General features: G+C 37.8%; 1 protein-coding gene and 2 long non-coding RNA genes across 4 annotated transcripts in view; 2 read left to right on the top strand and 1 right to left on the bottom strand.

Annotated features, from left to right (window-relative positions):
- LOC144641657 (uncharacterized) overlaps positions 1-13,225 on the bottom strand; it is a 188,607-nt gene extending 175,382 nt beyond the window's left edge. The window contains exons 1-2 of the long non-coding RNA XR_013568593.1: positions 12,774-13,225; positions 9,721-10,283 (exon numbers count right to left, since the gene is read on the bottom strand). This is a non-coding gene — a long non-coding RNA (uncharacterized LOC144641657). The remainder of the gene's footprint in view (positions 1-9,720; positions 10,284-12,773) is intronic.
- On the top strand, positions 146-6,290 carry LOC144641497 (major facilitator superfamily domain-containing protein 6-like). Its single transcript, XM_078500499.1, has 2 exons — positions 146-2,044; positions 3,885-6,290. Exons 1-2 carry the CDS (start codon positions 478-480, stop codon positions 4,163-4,165), a joined length of 1,848 nt encoding a protein of 615 aa, XP_078356625.1. The 5' UTR covers positions 146-477; the 3' UTR covers positions 4,166-6,290.
- Positions 13,226-13,387: 162 nt separating the features above from the next.
- On the top strand, positions 13,388-18,649 carry LOC144641652 (uncharacterized). Of its 2 annotated transcripts, XR_013568588.1 has the most exons (4): positions 13,388-13,572; positions 16,094-16,205; positions 16,709-16,943; positions 18,620-18,649. It is a non-coding gene; the product is annotated as an uncharacterized LOC144641652 (long non-coding RNA). The 2 variants fall into 2 exon arrangements; XR_013568587.1 differs by lacking the exon at positions 18,620-18,649 and having other exon boundaries at positions 16,709-17,748.
- The last annotated feature ends 1,006 nt before the right edge of the window (positions 18,650-19,655 follow it).

Raw genomic sequence — 19,655 nt, 5'->3', positions numbered from 1 at the left:
TAAGCGATTATTTGATGAGGCTTTTATGAAAAAGATCATTGTCACTCTTCTGTTTTGACAACTCCCACTTCCCATTGTTTTCAAGCTAGCCATGAATTTGTAAATGTAAATCAAGTTTCTCAGCTTATAAACAGTTGGTCTCAGCTGTTTACATTGGGACCAAGGTGGTTTAAAGTGCTTCAAATTATATTATTTTCACGCCGAGCCACTCCGACTGTAGCTTTCATCACTTCACTCGGAGCGATCGTTTCTTGGCGTTAAGGACGTGCTCACCGAAGTCGGCTCGACATTGGCGTCTCCTGATGAACTTTTTGAGATCATGATCTTTTTCGTTGCCGGAGTGCTCTCGCTGTGATTTTATAATATCATAAGGCAAAATGATGTTGATTTTACTGCCGTAATCTAGAGTAACTCCGCGCTCAGCTCCGGAGATTGTCTCGAATTTTTGGGTTGTTATCGAGAAGGCGGTGATTTGAAATGGAGAAGGAATCGCCAAAATCGACGGAGGACAATTCGTCAAAGCAATGTCAGAAATTCGGGCAAGAAACAATAACTACGGCTAAAAGGATTTTAGACTCAGTTGACAGGGACTTAGTCGTTCCAAAGTTGTCTTTTTTCTTCTTCTTCATGGCAACCGGTGCCTTCCTTCCGTATCTTGGCGTGTTCTACAAGCAGCTTTGGCTTACCGCTCGTCAATCTGGGATTCTGCTAGGGGTTCGTCCGTTTGTGAAGATGCTATGCTCTCCTCTCTGGGGAATGGTCACGGATGTCTGCAATAAGCCCAAGATTATTCTCCTCATCTCCATTCTAGGATCAACTGTGGCCCATTTCTCGCAGAGCGTTGTTTCACCGTTTTACCTTCCGTGCTATCCCGAGATGAACAGGACGAACTTCAGCCAGATCAGGACAAAATTAATTTCGGGATACGCCACTGATCGCTCTTCGCGACAAAGCGGTGTCCCAGCCGTTACAACACATTTGCAAGACGAATCTTCCCTGATGAGTGAAGGAAAAACAAATATTTTACAAGTTGGGGCTGACGACATTACAGTTTCTCGAAACTCGAGTGCGGGAGAAAAATTTATAGAAAATATAAATTATCACAAGGAAAAAGTTTTCAGGAAGGACGCGGGGCAAAGCTACTACCCGTACGATCATGGTACTGCTGAGGAAGAAAGTTTAGAAGATCTTAAAGGCGGGCCAAAACATGAAGATAAACCACCCGAAGACACTGAAGGAAAAACTAAAATATTGACAAAAAACAAAAAGCGCAAAAATCCAAACATGAAGAATGATTTCCGCGTGAAGGATAACCAAACAATTTTCGTGACTTTGCTCGTGATTGTTTTTCTAGGAGAATTCATTGCTGCGCCAGCTCCCATGTTGACCGACAGTGGTACACTTGGGATCTTAAATGGACGGGAGCACGAATATGGCCGGCAGAGACTGTTTGGATCTATAGGCTGGGGAATCGGTTCTCTGATGTCAGGGGCAGTCGTCACAGCTTTCAACTCATGCCCATTTGAAGACAGCATCAACTACGTATCGTGTTTCTATGTGTTTGCTGGTGCCATGATCTTCGACTTCTTCGTCGCGCTCTTCTTCAAGTTCCGACCAGAGCCCCCAAAGCACGATGGCGCCGCGACCTCGGAAAGCGAATTCTGGAAAGGATTGAAGATATTTTGCAACCTGAAAAACGGAGCGTTCATCTTTACGCTGCTGTTTCTGGGATTCTCCCACAGCCTCCAGCTTTCGTTCCTGTTTTGGTTCCTTCAAGACATTGGTGGGACACCAATTCTCTTCACTCTCATTGTTGCTGTGAACTGCCTTTCCGAGGTGGTGATGTTTTTCATGGCGACCTACTTTGTCCAGAAGATTGGCCACGACGCAGTCCTTTACACAGGTCTAGGCTGCTATGGGTTGAGGTTTTTGCTGTACTCGTATCTCCAGGAGCCGTGGTGGGTTTTGCCCTTAGAAGCGCTACAAGGCTTTACCTACGGAGGGGTTTGGACGGCGAGTGTGGCATACGTTGGGCCCCAACCAGGTCAGACCGCTTTAAGTTTTCTTGGTCATAAATGTTTTGTCTATTTAAGTATACGTATAAAATTTATTTTTCACAGGAATCAGTATTTGCTGAATGAGATCGAATTTTAAATCATGGTAATCCTAGCTTCCATTTCAATTAGTCCTCTCTCCGACTATATCCTAATAAATTACAGAATACATGAATTTGGGTAATTTCTTATCCCAATTGTTCAATAGTGATGTCGCTCTGATATTTGAAATTATGACTGTCGGAACAAACAAAATAAAATAAACTAGTTTTTCTTTTCATCTTTGATTGTTTGTTTGCGCTCGCGTGATCAGAAAAGAAGACCCCACACTAGGAAGGGTAACGTCGAAAAGCTTCCCGTTTCGTGGCGAAACAACATAAATGGCACTTCTACTGTACCAAATATAAACTTTACACATTTCATTTGAGTAACTGAATAAGATTGTAAAATTATTTTTCTAATTACTCATGATCGCTCGACCAGGTCGTTCGAACAATCATTCTCTCAAAAGCTTCGATATGAATACAGGTTAAAATTATTATATTCTCCTACACTAAGAGCTCTAACAATAGCCTGAGCAAAAAATGATTATTTTTATTCAAATCAGTTCTAATGGATTTAAAAAGCTGAGCACACTTTCAATTTTTGTCACCTCACCGCACACTTGTCTTGCTTTAATTCTCGAAACACCCGTGTTTCATTCTTTGAAAAGAATTCACTTCTTCCAGTTTATCAATTTCGTTTAGCGACAAGCATCGATAATTGTATCGCAAAAGCCACAAACACGTTTTGCTGTAATGAAGGTCGCGGCTAAGAATAAATCACATACTGCCGTTTGTCACTTACTAAACCAATCAAACTCATTTTCAAAGACAGATCTAGAATAACGGGTTTAAATACACTATCGAAAAACAAAAATTTCCTAACGCCGAGCAGATGAACAAGGTAACTTTGAATTCCTTATTCTGTTTTTAATTCCTTGTCGAATATCTCTGGTGGGCGCGTTGCTACGAAACCATTACAGGGACTTGATTCTTTAATTTTAAAGTAAACTGGCTCACTAAATTATTGATACTTTCTTTATAAGCTTAATCCTGATTTTCTTTATAAACCGCTAATCAATTTTCACGTCTTTTCCGGAGCATCTGGTAGTTTTCCTTTGAGAACCTTTATTTTCAATGAAAACTTATTTTGTCGTCTCTGGATCCGGTGATTTGCTTCGCCCACCAACATGAAGTTATAACAATAACATAGTTCATAATATTTGAGCCGTTACACTTGCAACATTACTTCCCACAATAAGTAAGTTATAAAAATAAAATTTTAATTCTGTAAAAACATTACCATAACTGGTAAAAAAATAATGCAGGCTGAAACCTTTTATTCGTATTATTAATGGCCCAGCTCACCACGAGTCTCTCGTAGCTCAGTTGGTTAGGGCGCCCAACCGGTATCTGGGAGGCCATGGGTTCGATTCCCGTCGGGGACTCAGAATATTTCTTTGTCCCATGCTCGTGTAATGTTGAACACTTTATCTTCATTATGAATACAGGTTTAGAAAGCTAAAATAAGACTGCCTGCCTTTTAGCCCCTTGGACTTTAAGTTCACGGGCTAAAAGTTAGCGCTTCAGAAATTACTAAAATTATACGAATATAATTTGACATTGGGATCTCTTACACTGTTTTTTTTTTCTTGGCATGTTAGCGTCCTTTCAAAATTAGTGGGAAAATCCGCAATAGCTTCCTTCGTTGTGCGTTTCAGCTTTACCAAAAAGCTTTTGTGCGAGATATAATTCTAGTTCACTGTCTCTATTGTATATTCGTTTCCAGGTTCCGGAGCCACAATCCAAGGCATAATCCACGGGGTGTACTGGGGTCTAGGGATGGCAGTGGGCGGAGTCATCGGTGGAATGATGGTTCATGTGATTGGTGCACGCTTGACATTTCGTCTTGAAGCGGCTTTCTCGTTCGCAATCCTTGTCCTATTTTTCGCCATCAACAACTTCCATGAAAAAAGCACTCGATATACTCAGATTCCGTCGGAATCTCAGGAGACTGGGGATGACCCTGAAGTAGCCGCAGAAAAAGACAGTACAATGGGTACTAAATGAAGAAGTACGCAAACGTTTATTTATTAACTGAACGAACATTAAAATTTGTCTAGGGGGGGAAAGATTATTTTTATTGTTTTCATTATAGTTATATACAGTTCGCCAGGAGCAAATTATATTTATTGTGGATTTGGAAAATACATTGGTTAAAACCACTTTGTCACAAAGTGACTTATTAATTAATATAAATAGGTTTTATTAATCAATTTTCAATTCCCATCTCGTGTTTTAAGGTATTGGAATTAATTATTTTAATTAATTAAAAAAAAATAATTAATTAATTAATTAATTAATTAAGGCAATCAATAAAGCTGGGCATTCGGGAGTTCACTTTTTAACTTTCCTTTAAAGATGCACGCAATCATCACTTCAAACTCACTTAGACTTTGAGCAATTTTCCCCGAACCCAGGAGTAAAACCTATATTTAACGTTTTAAATTTAGAGTGCTAATTTGTTAAAGGAAAGGAAAGAGTACCTCGAGTGCGAACAGGCAATAAGTGAAGCGTCTTATAGAAGTTTTTCTTTTTTACGTAAAAATTATTTTTCTATGCCACTGTTGATCAAGAGGGCCGTTTGGCGAGAGCCAAATGAACTTAATTTAGAATTTGGGAAGTTATACATTGTTCCAATGAAATTTGTGGAATAGTGAATACCAAATTGCTTTTCGGCAATGTAGAATGAATTAAAATCTTGGGTAGCTTGTTAAATATTTAGTTACTTGTAATTAGTTACTTGGGGTTTTGGCAAAACAGTACCAGAGAAAATTATCAAAGGTTTTTGTTGTGCCTTTTGTTGTTGTAATCTTTGTTGTTGTTTATTTTTCCCTCGTACACTGCATGGGTAGCATAGTTGACCAAAAGGCGTCACTCCATATTGGCTTATACTTGGGGTCTACCAGTACGGTTAATGCCGCTGCATGGAGCTAGTTTGTTCACAAAGTCAGTCGGTTTTTGGGTGGGGAACAGAGGACGTGTTTTATTTAAGGGCTTTTTTTTTTAAATATATTTACAAATCAAAGTAAATGCAATGCGCCTGTTTACAGATTTCGTTAGTCCGGGAAAAGAAAATAATATTTCTATAAATTCCGGTCCGAAATCGTAAAGCCATTTTAGGTTTGGAGTACAATGCAACCGAAACTTTCCGTCGGAAATCTGTTGGGCAACTAGACAATTTTAATCAACGGACTGATCAAACCAAACGAACAGGGCCGGCGGCGAGCAGTTGACCTGGAGACTTTTGCTAAAAGCAGAGATCAAGTCCATGGGCAAGAGTTGGTACCAGCTAGAGAGGGATGCACAGGACAGGGTGCTATGACGAGAGACTGTATGTTGAGTGAGTTAGTGAGTGGTGTAAAATAATACATTACTGGGTTCGTAATTGGCAACGTTTGAGACTATCTCTGTTTTTAAAATGTCTCCTTCATACAAACCGTAACCTGCAGGACAGGTGCATTGTCAGTAGGATGGTAACGTACGTGCAGCACGTATATGGTGTGTTTCGCCTTCGCGTTGTTGAGGGACTAGTATTATTTTACTACCACGCGGTCCAAAGCGTCTATTCGTCCCATGGGGATGCTGACATTTTAAATTGTATGGACATAAAGTTTTAACTTAACTCAATGCTGTTTACAGATAAAAACCTGGACTCAATGATTGCTGGTCAGTGCAACAATAATGCGTGTGACAGTTCTAACGTGCGACCTTGCGCGCTAGCGCGACACAGCCATCAGCCATTTCTGCTTTCTGGTTATCTAACCTCTAGCGAAAACACAATGATATCTTTCTTTTTTCCCAAGTTTCGATTTTTTTATCCTTTGAGATCAAAAGTACTTAACGGTTGCGGTTCTTTCTTGGATACTTCTTGCATACCGCGTCAGCCATGTTGCGCGAAATGTTATCATGGTTATATATAACGACCTCGTTGACTAGATGGTTGCGCGCAGTGTTTTGTGCAGCGTTGCAGCGAGTCTCCAGGTGATTGAGTTAGACCTTGAAAAGAACTTAGCAGCATTGAAGTTTTGTAATTAGTAGTACTAAGAGTTGTTTTGTACACTGTGTTAATACAAGTAGATATTTCTTTTCTTTCTCTACTAGTGCACAATAAAGTCTTATTTTATTTCGGTGAGTATTGTCTGATTTGTCTTATATTCCACATTGTTGAGATATTTCACGTGTCATGAGCCCTAAAGGACTGGCTAAACTAGGACATTGTTGCAGAAACATTGCCTCTTGTCATGTTTCCTAGGGGGCTAAATTAGCGGGAAGCAAGGGAAATGTTTTGCTGCCCGGGTGGCTAAACTAGGAAACAATGTCTGAGGAAAAACGTGTCACACATGCGCATAAACTGTACTAGTCGACATTGCTTGCAAAGTAGATAAACTGGGCAACATACTTTTCGGAAACAAAGTTTGTGTCCGAGAAACGAACATGTTTTTGACCTGAGGCAAAAACATTTTTTGTTTCCGAGAAGCAAAATTTGTTTCCGCAACATATGTTTCGCTCGTGGCTAAACTGGGAAACATTTGCGTGCGCAACAATGTTTCCTAGTTTAGCCAGGCCTTAAAAGTCTGTGAGATACACACACGCGCACATTATAAAACAGCAGGGACTACAACGCTCTTACCAAGAGAGAAAAGCGAAAGGTGGGATGTGCAAAACCGGCTATCACCATGGAAACTTCATGTGTTTAAAGGATTACGGAAGCAATGACGGACATTGACGAACTAAAACTTCCATGCATCCTGTTTTTTTATGTGTTTGTTTTTTGGTTTTACAACGACGTAAACAAGACAGCAGATTTCAATGGCCACCCCTTTAGATGTAAAGAAAGGAAGTGGCCCTTGATGTATTTATTACTCACCTCTCAATAACATCTAAAGTTTTCACAATTAACCCTCATTCGCTACAATCTTACGAAACATGTCAAACGTGAAGCCACGAAACTGTTACAGAAACGTGTAGATATAGCTATCAAACCTGCAGATAAGGGATCTGGTACGGTTACCATGGATTACAATTGGTACGTTCACTAATGCCTGAGACAGTTAAACGACAACAAATACTACCAAAAAAAGTCTAATAACCTTACAATACACAAGAAAAAATTGTTAATAATACACCATGAATGATAATAAACCATGTATAACGAAGAATTGATTAATAGATACTAGTTATGCAACGCTTTCGAGTGGTATACTATGGAATATCCCACGAGTCACTTGTATTTTCTCGGTATACACACGAGCCTTTAGGCGAGTGTGTATACCAAGAAAATACAAGTGACAAGTGGGATATTCCATAGTATACCACGAGAAAGTGTTGTATAACTAGTATCTATTAATCAATTCTTCGTTATACGTATGTTTGCGAAGGTCCTAGTCACTGGACGAAAAAATGGATTTACTCAAGTTTGAAAGTTGAGCAAATATGATGCAAATTTGGGCATCTATCTTTGCACTAAATTTGCTCAAGTTGTAAAGTCCATGTAAACACAAATGTTTGTATCTGATGAATTGTTGTGCAAATGTGACGCAAAGATGACATTTGCTCCTTATTTACCTCACTTTTGCTCGCAAGGCAAATTTTTAACTTTCATATTTATTTGTTAAACATTTGCCTTCTGTGTATAAATTACACGTTTACTACTTAATGCAAATTCAAGTAAACACTGTGCAAAATAAATTGTTTGTACTAAGTTTACATCACATTTGCGCGAGATACAAATAAGTAACTTTACGGTCAATTTTCTCGGATTTGCCATACAAGCAAACGTGTACATTTGTCATAGATGTGCGCATGTGTCAAAGAAATAATTTTGCCTCAATTACGCTCACATTTGCCAGGGAGCAAATATGTGAATTAACCAAATATTTGCTACCGAGGCAAATGTTTAAATTCAGTTCACTCAGGAGCCCATGGTTCACTTTAACTCTTCTTAATATCTGCTCTCTTTGGAAAACAGTTTGTTTCAATGTTTCGTGTTTTCACATGCGAAAAGCAAAGTAGCGGGAACGATGAGTGACGGCTGTATTCGCAGGCTATTCCCCAAGCTTACTATAAAATTTTCAATGATTTTTCACGTATAGATCAGACTTCGACCATCAACAAGGATCCGCCTATAGGCTTGAAATCATCATCTCCCTACCATGAAAACATGACGACTCAACTCCCTTATGTTCTGGCACATATCCCACTTGCGGAGGAAACCGATATATAGTATACTACAGTGGAAGCTCTCCAAGCGAACCCAATAATAGGTGGTCATGCATCTCTAGTTATGGCTGCAATGGTATAACCATACGGGTTTTTGAAATCTTAGTTTTTGAAGATCATTTCTGTAAGCAGGCAGTTATAGTTTTGAATCCTTTTTTCGGCTCATGGGTGGCCATCGACAGGAGCTTCGATGGTTGTCTGTTTACTGCCATTTTCACTATTTAGACAGAAAATTAATCGTTGGGTGTCTCTCCCCACCACCCAGCCATCCCCACCGCCCTACTCTCCCTTGTTTCTTTGGGTCTTATCGGACTGACTTGTGGGCAAGTTATAAGCGTTGATAAGTGTGATGTCATATGCGGTAAGTCCAAGTGTGTATGCCCATTAAATGGGCGTCGATAACTTAAAAGCGAGGCATTTATGCTAGCTCCAAAATTCCCCCTGGTATACGCAGGACACCCAGTATGTGTACAGGACACCATTTGAAATTAGGAATGCGTTCTCCTTCGTCGAACGCAAAAAGATCTGTTCCTAATAATGCCAGGTGCCTCTGCCTAAATTCAAACAGGACAACAAAAAACTGCTGGACAAAGGCCCAACAGTCAGCTCATTTTATATTTCACCTCTATAAAGTAACCACTGCTTGAAAGTGGAGTAAGGGATTTCAAAAAGTTTCCATTATAGTAGTTTATGATACTCATGAAGAAAGTGGAAAGCTGAATACCAACAATAACATTCAAATTGTTCAATAATTCGTTTTCATTATTTCAACTGAAGGACTTGATCATTTCAAGAAAAAATAATAAATTCTTGTTTATTCTTATTCTTCGTTGTCACCTTTGGGCTAAAAAACATGGTTTCATCAGTAAATCCTCAACCGTTTTTTTTTTTCTATGCGAAGGTTATGTCTATAATAAAAAGGGTTTCAAGAAAATAATAAAACAATTGCTTGCTTATTTATTGTCAATCATGATTGGTATTTACATTGTTATATACAGTTGAACCCCGGTAACTCGAACTTTGAAGGGAAGCGAAAAACAGTTCCAGTTAGCGGGGTTTTCGAATTAACCGAGTAAAAATGACTGAAATGTGGGTCCAAGGGAAATAGAAGCTAGTTCGAGTTAGCAGGGTTGTTCTAGTTATCCGAGTTCGAGTTACCGGAGTTCTACTGTAGTTTTCACTGACTGACTAAAGACGACCACATCTTGACAGTGGGCTTCCTAAAAACGACCACATTTTGAAAACCCAATAGTGGAAACTACAGTAGAACACCGGTAACTCGAACACGGATAACTCAAACAACCCTGCTAACTCAAACTAGCTTCTATTTCCCTTGGACCCACTTTTCAGTCATTTTTACTCGGTTAATTCGAAAACCCTGCTAACTCGAACTTTTTTTTGTTTCCCTTCAGAGTTTGAGTTACTGGGGTTCAACTGTATGTAACAAAGATGACTGGTCTTTCCTTTAATGGAATTCTATTGAAATTGTCTTAATTTATTAAAGCAACCACTAAGAGAATGAAATTTTATCTGCTGGGATTCGGTTCTATCATTAACTTGTGAAAAAAGGAGTCATTGTTTACTGATGTAACCAGGGGAGAAACAGGGGTTGTCTAACTGTTTTAAGAGTGATGCTTCTTTAGTGACTTTCAAAACTTTGACGATAGATATTTGTTGAATTGTTTAACAGCAACTAACATGCCTGGCTATAAAAGATATTGTAGCATTGGCCAGAGACCCCACACTCCTAGTAGCAGTGGTTGGTCATTAGAACTCCTGGGATCTTTTACATGACTGAGATGTCTTCAGTTTATTTCCGTCAGTGATTTGTCAGCAGAAACCCCAGCATCTTTATTATGGCTGAGCTGGATACTTTGTGCCTGTTGTGATTCATCTTTTGCCAAGGCTGAATAAAAAAGAAATTAAACAATTAACATATCAAGTTTTTCAGGTCTTTTGTTTATTTTATGGCAAGCCTGCAGGACTTGACAAAATACACAAAACAACTAAAAATAATTATGTCAATTTTGAAAACATGGCCAAAATGCAAAAGACTGTACATGGTAATGATAACCTTATTTGGCATGTTTTCTATATCTGGTATGATATGATATGTGCCATATCATATCTAATAAACCACAGTCTGAAAAAATTCTTTAATTTACAACATATTTGCACAGTATTGATCACTGCTAGACAAATTGTCATCTTAGCAAGACAAAAATGAAAATTATACAAGGAAATTATATTCTTATCATTGCCTGTGACTGTTTTTCTTTTTTTCTGAGATTTTTTTTGCCTCACTGAAAGACTATGACATTAAGAGAAAAATGGTGAGTTATTTTTGCTAACCAGTTTTATTTTCACCCACCCAAGGAGCCTGTTCACGGGCTACAATCTTGTCCACAAGTATTGGGATTAATTTCAGAGAAATTATTAACAAATTCCCCGGCCAGTCTAAGAGGAAGCTGTCTACTTACCAAAGTCCTCAAATGCTCCCACCATATGGGGCTTCCCTAGCCTGAGATCTTGGATTGTACAGTTCCAGAAAATATCCATAGTCATTAAAAATTTTCAGGGAGGAAGGGGGACTCAAAAGCCAAATTATTATTTGAAGGAACATATGGAAATTATCTGGACTTTCCAGAAGAGTGGGAGGGGGGGGGGGAATTTACACTGTAACCCAAACAGCCTTCTGTGGGGAGGGTTTCCTCTCCATTTTCAATTGTGTCACAGTATTTTTTCTCGCTATTTTCAAGCATCATGGTCTATTTTTCCCCTTATCAATGATGTGTCACACATAAACTCGTTGCTACCCTCTTAAAGGATTTTTTTTTTCAAAGTTATTAGTTAAGCAAACCAATGCAAAGAGAGCATATGAGTGATGAAAGTTCACTCTTTGGGGCACATGAAAGCCCCAGACAATGAACAATGAACTACATGTAGTAAGCAGTGAATTTATACTTATTATCAAAAACACAAAAATAGAGGGCTGTGAACAGTCTATATAAACAAACAGAATTTTACATTTCATAAAAACAGCTTGTATTATCGAAGGTGCAGTTAGGTTTTAGTCTGTCAAAAAGCAGGCGGTTCCCATGAGCGAAACTAATTTACTGATCAAATCAGAAAAAAATTATTAAACTTGGTTTCCGCAAAATATTGTGATCTGTCAATATTGTGTCCTTCTACATGGAGGGTGCCCCAGCTAACCGAGTTACCCGGCTAGAAGGGATGAACATAGCCCGCCTTAACATGCAGAATTCACAGCCCTTCAACCCGAGTAAAGAACAGTGTCATTGAAGCGTGTTACTGCCTGGGAAAACCATGTACCCGGTACATGTAGATCCAAATGATTGAAGAAAAATATGACTTTTTACTGAATAATTAAGGCTAGCCGTCTTCAAACCTATTATACTTTGATGCGCAAGCTCTTAAAAATTTACTGCGTCTATTTTTGGGGGAACTCAATCAAAATTCAACAGTCTTTGGCCACCAAAATGAAATTAAATTTGTTGTTTCGTGAATAAGGATAATCATTCCTAAGAAAATTTCAGATTATTAAATAAGCTGTTGCTCAAATAAATTTATATTTTCCAGTCAACAGATAAAACTAATTTGAACTTTTTTGGTTAAATAGCACTGTTTTGGTCCAGAATTTATACATTTTATGCCATTAACTTCATATTTAAATTAAGAACATGTGCAAAAACTTATCCCGGCAAGCCAGGATAGCCCAGGCAATTTACATGACAAAGGCTATCCTACCTAGAAGGGTGCCCCGGCAAGTAGACCGAGTGCGCAGGCAAGGCGGGTTTCCCGCCAAGTATGTAAACACTTCAATGTGTTTTCAAAAGAAATAGGGGCGGATCCAGGAATTCCTGAAAGGGGGGGAGGGGGGTTGTATACCTTAATATTTTTTATGCATGATTAAAAGGGACAGAAGTTACAACAATAGTTAATTTTTGTCGTTTTTCTTCAGGCCTCGTCTCGTATATTGAACAATGTAGCGAAGTGGTGGAAGTGAAACAACTACGAATAAAACAATTTTATTCTATTATTTTTATGCAGTTTCAAAGAAATTAAAAATATTCTGCGCAAAGGGGGGGGGGGGGGAGGGGTTGCAACCCCCTCAACCCCTCCCCTGGATCCGCCTGTGAGAAACGTATGAAAAGTTGGCTCGCCAGGGTTAGCCGGCCGGGCACCTGCCTTTCATGTAAACCGGCCCTAAGCTTTAAGATTGTAGGTCGATTTTGTTCAAAATAGCCAGTGGTAAGTCAATAATGATCCAATTGTTATCAGCCTTCGCAACTGGTGTGCCATGATATCAATACTTTGAAGAGATTGTACAAAATGGTGTTATAAGAAAGATTTAGATGATTTCTTTAAGACTTGCCTGTTCACGACGATGTTAAGTCAGCCATTTTGCTTAGCACTTTCTCACAACATAGAGCAATCGTGCTGTCAAATCTCCCATGGTCGTCGCTTGATCATCCTCAAGTGCAAGCACAATCTTTTTCCCGTTTTCTTCTTTTTCTCAGACCTAGCCTTTCTCTTTCGTTTTCTTCTTTCGTTCTACATCCTCGCTTTTTCCTCTGGTGTATTCTTTCTCCAAAAAGATTCACGTTCATTCTCGATTTTTAAGCTGGAGGCCGGCATAATTATTCGTGTTAAAAATTCCCGCTTCTTCCCGGCAAAAATCGTGTCAGTGGTAAGGCTTTACGCTAATTTACTACCTCACTTATTGAACACGAGATGTACCGATTCGTCACCAGGTTCTCGCGTATTTTGACGTCATTATGCTGTTTTAGCCAATGAAAATGTCAATGGCTGTCACGTGGTGAGTATTTACCCATTCAAACCGATTCAAACCTAGGAGCGCCATTTATTTCAGTTTGTTGCTTTTTTTGTTAGTTCGTTCTTAATATTATGGCAACAAAATCACCAAACCAAACAGGCAAACGGGACTCTGAACATGAGGGATGCAAACAGTAATTCACAAGTACACCTCGAGCTTCGCGATCTCAAACGCAGCCATCATCTTCGAGCGCGAACGGTCCAACCGCCATGTAGACAGTGAGCAAAACGTCCTCGAACAACAGCCCATCGTTCACTGACAGTTTAAACCAGGAACGTTCATCGCCCACAGCGTCATCCACACCGGTATTTGGTGTTATCGAGTATGCCATACAACGGTAAGTAAGACTGCGAGGATCAAACTTCCTACCAAACATACTAACATTCCTCTGAAATAGAGCTTTTATCTTTTCTACTTGGTTGTTTGTCTTATATAAATTCATCCTGGTAATAGGGCTGAGTTTTAATAGTTCAGTTTGTGATATTTGGTCTATAATCATTCACATGTGATGGAAAAACGCAGATAACTATGGAGCAGGGGACTGATTTGCTATTCTCTTGAGTGTTTACAGATAGAATTGGATGACACAAAGTCCTATAATGTACTTACAAAATAATATAGGATAAATGTTATACCGAGTAAATGCATTGTGTCTATAATACAGGCAACAAATGCAACCTAAGAATCCTGAAGGTTGGTACATTGCATTTAATGTATGCACATGAAAATACAAAACAAAGATACTTAATACAATCTACTGGACATTTTTATCAATAAAAACAACCCACCTGCTAATGAACGGAACAGATAATTTCTCCCCCAAACCAGGCATGCAAACACAAAGATAATAGACAGCGATGACAATTGGAATCTATGACTTTGCAAAAAAGCCTACCATATCATAATCAAGCGTTCATAGCATCATCTTTGAACATTGGTCTAAAAGCAAGCAGGGAATTATGCCTATTTTTTTTTACAGTTCCATCTTGTTTTTTATTTTCATGTGCAAATGTACCATCCTTCAGTAAAATCAAAGCTACCTGTTTGTCACCTTAGTCTGAAGATGAAATAGAATTATATCGAAATATTTTTATTACACCAACGATTCCTTGCATTTGTTGCCCGTATTTTAGACACAATGCATTTACTTGGTATTACATTTATCCTTGATCTCTTAAAACTATCAGCTATTTTATCATTTTAATCAGAGCAATTTGTTTTAAATTCAAACCCACCGGGGATTCAACATTTAAATAATACAGTCAGAGCTCTCGTAAGCGGACACCCTCGGGACGCAAAAAAAGTGTCCATAACTGGAGCTGGCCGCTTACGAGAATGGTATTCGTAAGCGGCCACTAGAGGTGTAGGGGATAGATGGCCGCTTACGGGAGCTTGCCCAGCTAACAATAACCGGACGGACGTGGATGACGACAAAACAAACACTGAACTACAGTACTGTAATTACTGTAAAATCATTGTGACGAACGGCGGTGTAAAGTTTATTGATAAAAGCAAGATACAGAGGTTGTTAAAAGGATTTTCTTTGGGATGTCCGCTTACGGGAGCTTAAAAACAAAGAAAAAGCCTAAGTCGTAATCTCCGAAAGTGTCCGCGGCCGCTTACGGGAATGTCCGCTTACGAGAATGTAAAAATACAGAGTTTGTATGGGAGCGTAAAACGGGATTTCAAACAAGGCGGCCGTAAGTGGAGCTGTCCGCTTACGAGAGTGTCCGTTAAGAGAGCTTCGACTGTAGTAGTCAAATGACGGCAACATGCAAATGTGCTGTTGGGCATTTAAGCTGCACACGCCCCAGTTTGGGGAATAAACAGGGCTCGCCATAAAAAACTAATCAGATCTTAGAATTTTGTTACAGTTTACGGTATGTGAAGTTATAATCAAATGTTTTACCAAGTGTGTAAGCTCCAGAAAATATTTATACTTCCCCATAGAGAGGTTGGAAATTTAAGGGAAGGAGAGGATCTCAAAGATCCAAACATTTAAACCAATGTTTGAAGCTAAATTAAAATTTTTAGACAGGAGGGGAGTCATATGAAAGATCCCTTAGTGGAAATGGTATGGATACAATGTATTTTCTGGAAACACAAATTGACAACTGAGGTTTTTCAGAGAAGAGGAAAAGGGCTTCTTTAGTCACTTGTAAGTTAAATAACATCCTCAAGCTGAAAGGCCATTTAACCAACATTTCCTTTTCCAATACAAAGAATATGACTTTTTTGCTTGGGCAGGCACCCAAATCAACCTAGATTCAATGGGTTACTAGCAAATTTAAGCTGGTGTACAAAGTACCAGTTGGCACCATAAAAAGTAAACCCTCTTTTTTTTTCTTTCTCACAAAATTAATGTACTACACAATGTACTAGCTCTATCAACTGTTTTGTTAGAAGTACAGTTGCAGAACCTAGTCTGAATTTTTCATTGGTTTAAAAATTTTAATCTCACCAGTATAATTTTAATCTCACCAGTATAATTTTAATTGCCTTTGTTGAGTATGCATGGTCACTGATCTCATTGATAAATTGTAAATCTGAAACAACAGTTTGTGGTGTTTATTCAGTGACATTCCAAAAGGTTTTATGAACATTAAGTATGCTCTTGAGAACTCCAACCACAGATGTCTCAGTAGATAACCACACCTGCTATTTAATTTTTGACATAAATATTGTGCAAAAAGGTGCAGATTATACATGTAGTTTTACTGTAACTTTACCCCAAGTCTTTCTCCTTCTAATTTTTGTTTGGAATAGTTTATTTCAAACACTCATGAATACATCTTTTGAATAGTTTTAAAGTGTTGATTAAATCTAAGAATATGTCTCTTTGCCATGTTTGAACAAAGCTGCTATGGGTGTCCATTTTCAGACAAAGTAAAGCCTTTAAAGTGTCATTAACTCAAGAAATGCAGTCAACATCTCTCGAAGGAGCAGAGCGTCCAAAGCCATCTAAATATGGTAATTTTTTTTTACGATTCAACAGTGTTCTAGAATTTTGTACAGTTAAATGAAATTAGTGTATGTGAATACAAAATGTAATTTAAATATTCAGAGTCTGTTTAGCTATGGATGCAAGCAGAAGGTTCCTACATGAAAGTGCAAGAAGAAAAACAAGAAGATTAAATTTTTGAATGCAATGCTGTGTATTTTGGTTACATTATTTAAAAAAAAAAACACATTGTAGTTGTTCTAATTCTAGCTGCTACAACTGTAATGTGCATGATATTTTGTGTGCATTCACATTCAAAATACATACCGGTACATGTACAATGATTCATGCATTTTGCATAGCTCTCACAGTTTACTGTCTCTAAGTAGATTCTTAGGCCTTTCTGTTTAAAGACTTTAAGAAAGAGTGGTCTTTAGATTGGTATTCTTTTAAACCCACATTTTATTGTCAATTTGTGACTCAAGAGTTACCATTGATAAATAATTTTCTTAAATATATTTTTCTTTTACAGAAAAAGAGGCAGAGGGTAAAAGCTTTCAGTAGAGCAGTCCACATCCTAACAGTAAAGGAAAAAGATCACTACCAGAAATTCATGACTGTGGACTTTATGTTGTCTGAGTATTCCATGCCAGAGATAGAAGAGGAGAGTGGAAACAGAGATGGCTGTGAGAGCCCAAGCTTAGAAAAGAAATTCTTTAGCACCAGCACACTTTAGTGGTGCAGTCCTGCTTTAATGCAGGTTACATGTATGCACACCATTTACTGAAAGGCAGCACATACATTGTCAGTAGAAGGACTGCAAAAAGGCATCAATATGTAATCTTGAGCTCCTTTGCACCTGATGGCATTCCTTTGCCCTAGCATAACTGGTACCTTCTGCCCTCCTTTTGTTTAATAATGGGGTGCATCACTGCATTTCTAAAGCTTAAAGGAAAAAAAACTAAAATCTCATACTATTTTGTTTTAAACTTTTTGAGAACTTTAATTGTTTAAAATGGAAATTTCAACTATTGAATGGTGATTATTACAGTACTGTTTTCCTGAAAGCTGCATGTACATTGTACTTGATTGAATGCTTTCTTTTTTTTAATGTTTAGTTGTCTTTTTTTATGCAAAAACCTCATTTTTGTGAACAAGCTACTGTAAGTTAGGCTTTTCATGCTGTCATTGATCTTTCAAATGTGCATTAAACTGTCCTTCTGACAATATTTAAAGATATATGTACTTACCGGCATGTACAAGTATAATATTTTATTCATTTAACAGTTACGAACAGTCAATCAAGAACATTAAGTATGGTAGGCATCTCATGCTTACTGTTCTAAAAAAGTTTTAAGCTACTTACCATGTGAGAATAGTTATTGATTTTAAGTTAGTGATGACCGGTAAAGAAATAGAAAGCATTGTATATGCCCTTTTTAAGACTGTTTCAAAGTGCTTAGCTGGTTTTTTTTTTTCTTTTACTTCTATTTCAAGATATTTATAATATTTCTTTTGATTCCATGGTGCCATGTGACATTGTTGAAATAAATAATTACATAGAGCTTGAAATGTGTGCATGCATTTTGTTTTGTTTATTTTAATCATTCTCTGTTTTCCATTTTCATTTTTCATTATACAAGTAACTAGTGAGAAGGGAAGTTTGCTTGATTGGCACAACGTTTTAAATGCTTGTTCAAACAAAGGCTTTCATGATCAGTGAATGTTTACTGGCACTTCTATTTGTAAATAGCATGTAAAGACTAGGCAAATTTACTTTTTTGCCCTCCCTTATTTTCTTGCAAATACTGGCCAAATATGGCATTTGACTATATAGCAAACATAACCAAACGAAAGCAAATATGGTATTTCCATCAGTGCAAATCCTTCCTTTCATGAGGCAAATTTATATATTTGCCTGCTATTTACTGCGAAAGTAAAATTGATTTTTGTTCGTATTTGTCACGCTATAGTAAATGTGTGCAAACATCAAGTTTATTTCATGTCCAAATATCATCAAAGCGAAGTAAACTTCACTTTTGTAAGTATTTGCTATCAATGTAAACGCGGAGCAAAGACGATATTTACTAGATCTTTGCTTTACTTGCAATTTTACAGCAAACACAAAGTTTGACTTGCGTTCAAATATGATCAAAGCTAAGCAAATGTAATATTTTGCAACATATTTGCTACACGTGTAAATCCAACTTTTCGTCTAGCAAATTTAACTATTTACCTCACCTTTACTACAACAGAAAAGCTGTCGCAAATGTACAATTTATCTTTACATTTGCTACCGGTATGAAAACATTGAGTAAATGCGGTATTTACCATATTTGCCTTGTGTGCAAATATAATGCAATCATGATATTTGTTTCTGAGCAAATTTGAGCAGTGTCGTTCAAATATGGTATTTACTTCATATTTGCTACGATTTTGCTAGGTTGTAAATCCGTTTTTTCGTGCAGTGAGTCAGCCGTCGTTAGCTCCGAGGCTTCTTTAGTAAACTAATTTTAATCATTTAAAAACTCAAATTAAACTAAAAATGTTTTCAACCCATGACAAAATATCCGATTTTGACGAAGTATGCTTTCTGGTAAACAAAAATGACTGCTGCAGGAAAACGACTTGGGCTAGGGCTTCACCATGCAACTGGTCTCTTACCGGAAATTAGTCCATTATTTAAAATCAGTGAGGCTTATAGCTCAAACGGCTAATTAGAGATAATACTTTATAGACAAATTCCTGCATTTTATCACTATTTGTTTAAAATACTTCGCAAATAATATCCAATACCAGTTGAGGCAAAGTTTGGATTGAAATCGAAACTCGCCTGCAATTTAAAGATAAATTGTTGACTGAATCAGAAAGATTAATACGCTATTACGTCTATTACGACAGAGCTTTATGGCTCTAGTCGAGAGGGAGTGGGGGAAGTTTCACCGTGAGATCTGCTTCTCTAACTTGTCGGGTGATTCAATCCTAACCGTCCTAACCATGTTCAGTGAGTCTGACGTATCTGCAAGTATTTCTCATATTAAATTCAAACTACTTATTAGCTTGCAATGAAACCCAGGTTGAGAATGTCGTCGAAAACAACTTCATTTTATTTGCATTTTGAAAGGATTCTCTAGAGATTTCTCGCTTTTGCCTCCAGCAATTTAGACTTTGGTAATGTTTGTTCAGTTATTAACTGGTCTCAGTTCAGCCAAGTTGGGGATATACAAAAATCGTCAAGACATACAAAATTGAAAGTGTGGATAACTTTTAAAGTAATTATATAGAACAAGTAACGTTCCTTAACGACAATCAATTGAAACTACATTATAGCACAGCGCATCACTTTGAATTTGATTTACAAATTAAACCAAGCGAGGCCAATGAATTCCTTTTAGTCCTGTGGTCTGGTGGGATGATTTTTTTTAGGGTAGGTTGCCGGGTTTTTTTCTTTTTCCGTGGCCAAGAGCCTTCACTCTATA

The sequence above is a fragment of the Oculina patagonica genome, chromosome 2 (assembly GCF_052425735.1).
Source record: "Oculina patagonica isolate OP01 chromosome 2, crgOcupat, whole genome shotgun sequence".
Taxonomy (NCBI): Eukaryota; Metazoa; Cnidaria; class Anthozoa; order Scleractinia; family Oculinidae; genus Oculina; species Oculina patagonica.
This window is presented reverse-complemented; position numbering and strand designations above follow the sequence as displayed.

Bases quoted from the DNA above. Each gene is read 5' to 3' on its own strand.
- LOC144641497 (XM_078500499.1), top strand. From the start codon at position 478: ATGGAGAAGGAATCGCCAAAATCGACGGAGGACAATTCGTCAAAGCAA. The intron at 2,045-3,884 runs GTCAGACCGCTT...ATTCGTTTCCAG, and splicing joins ATACGTTGGGCCCCAACCAG to GTTCCGGAGCCACAATCCAA.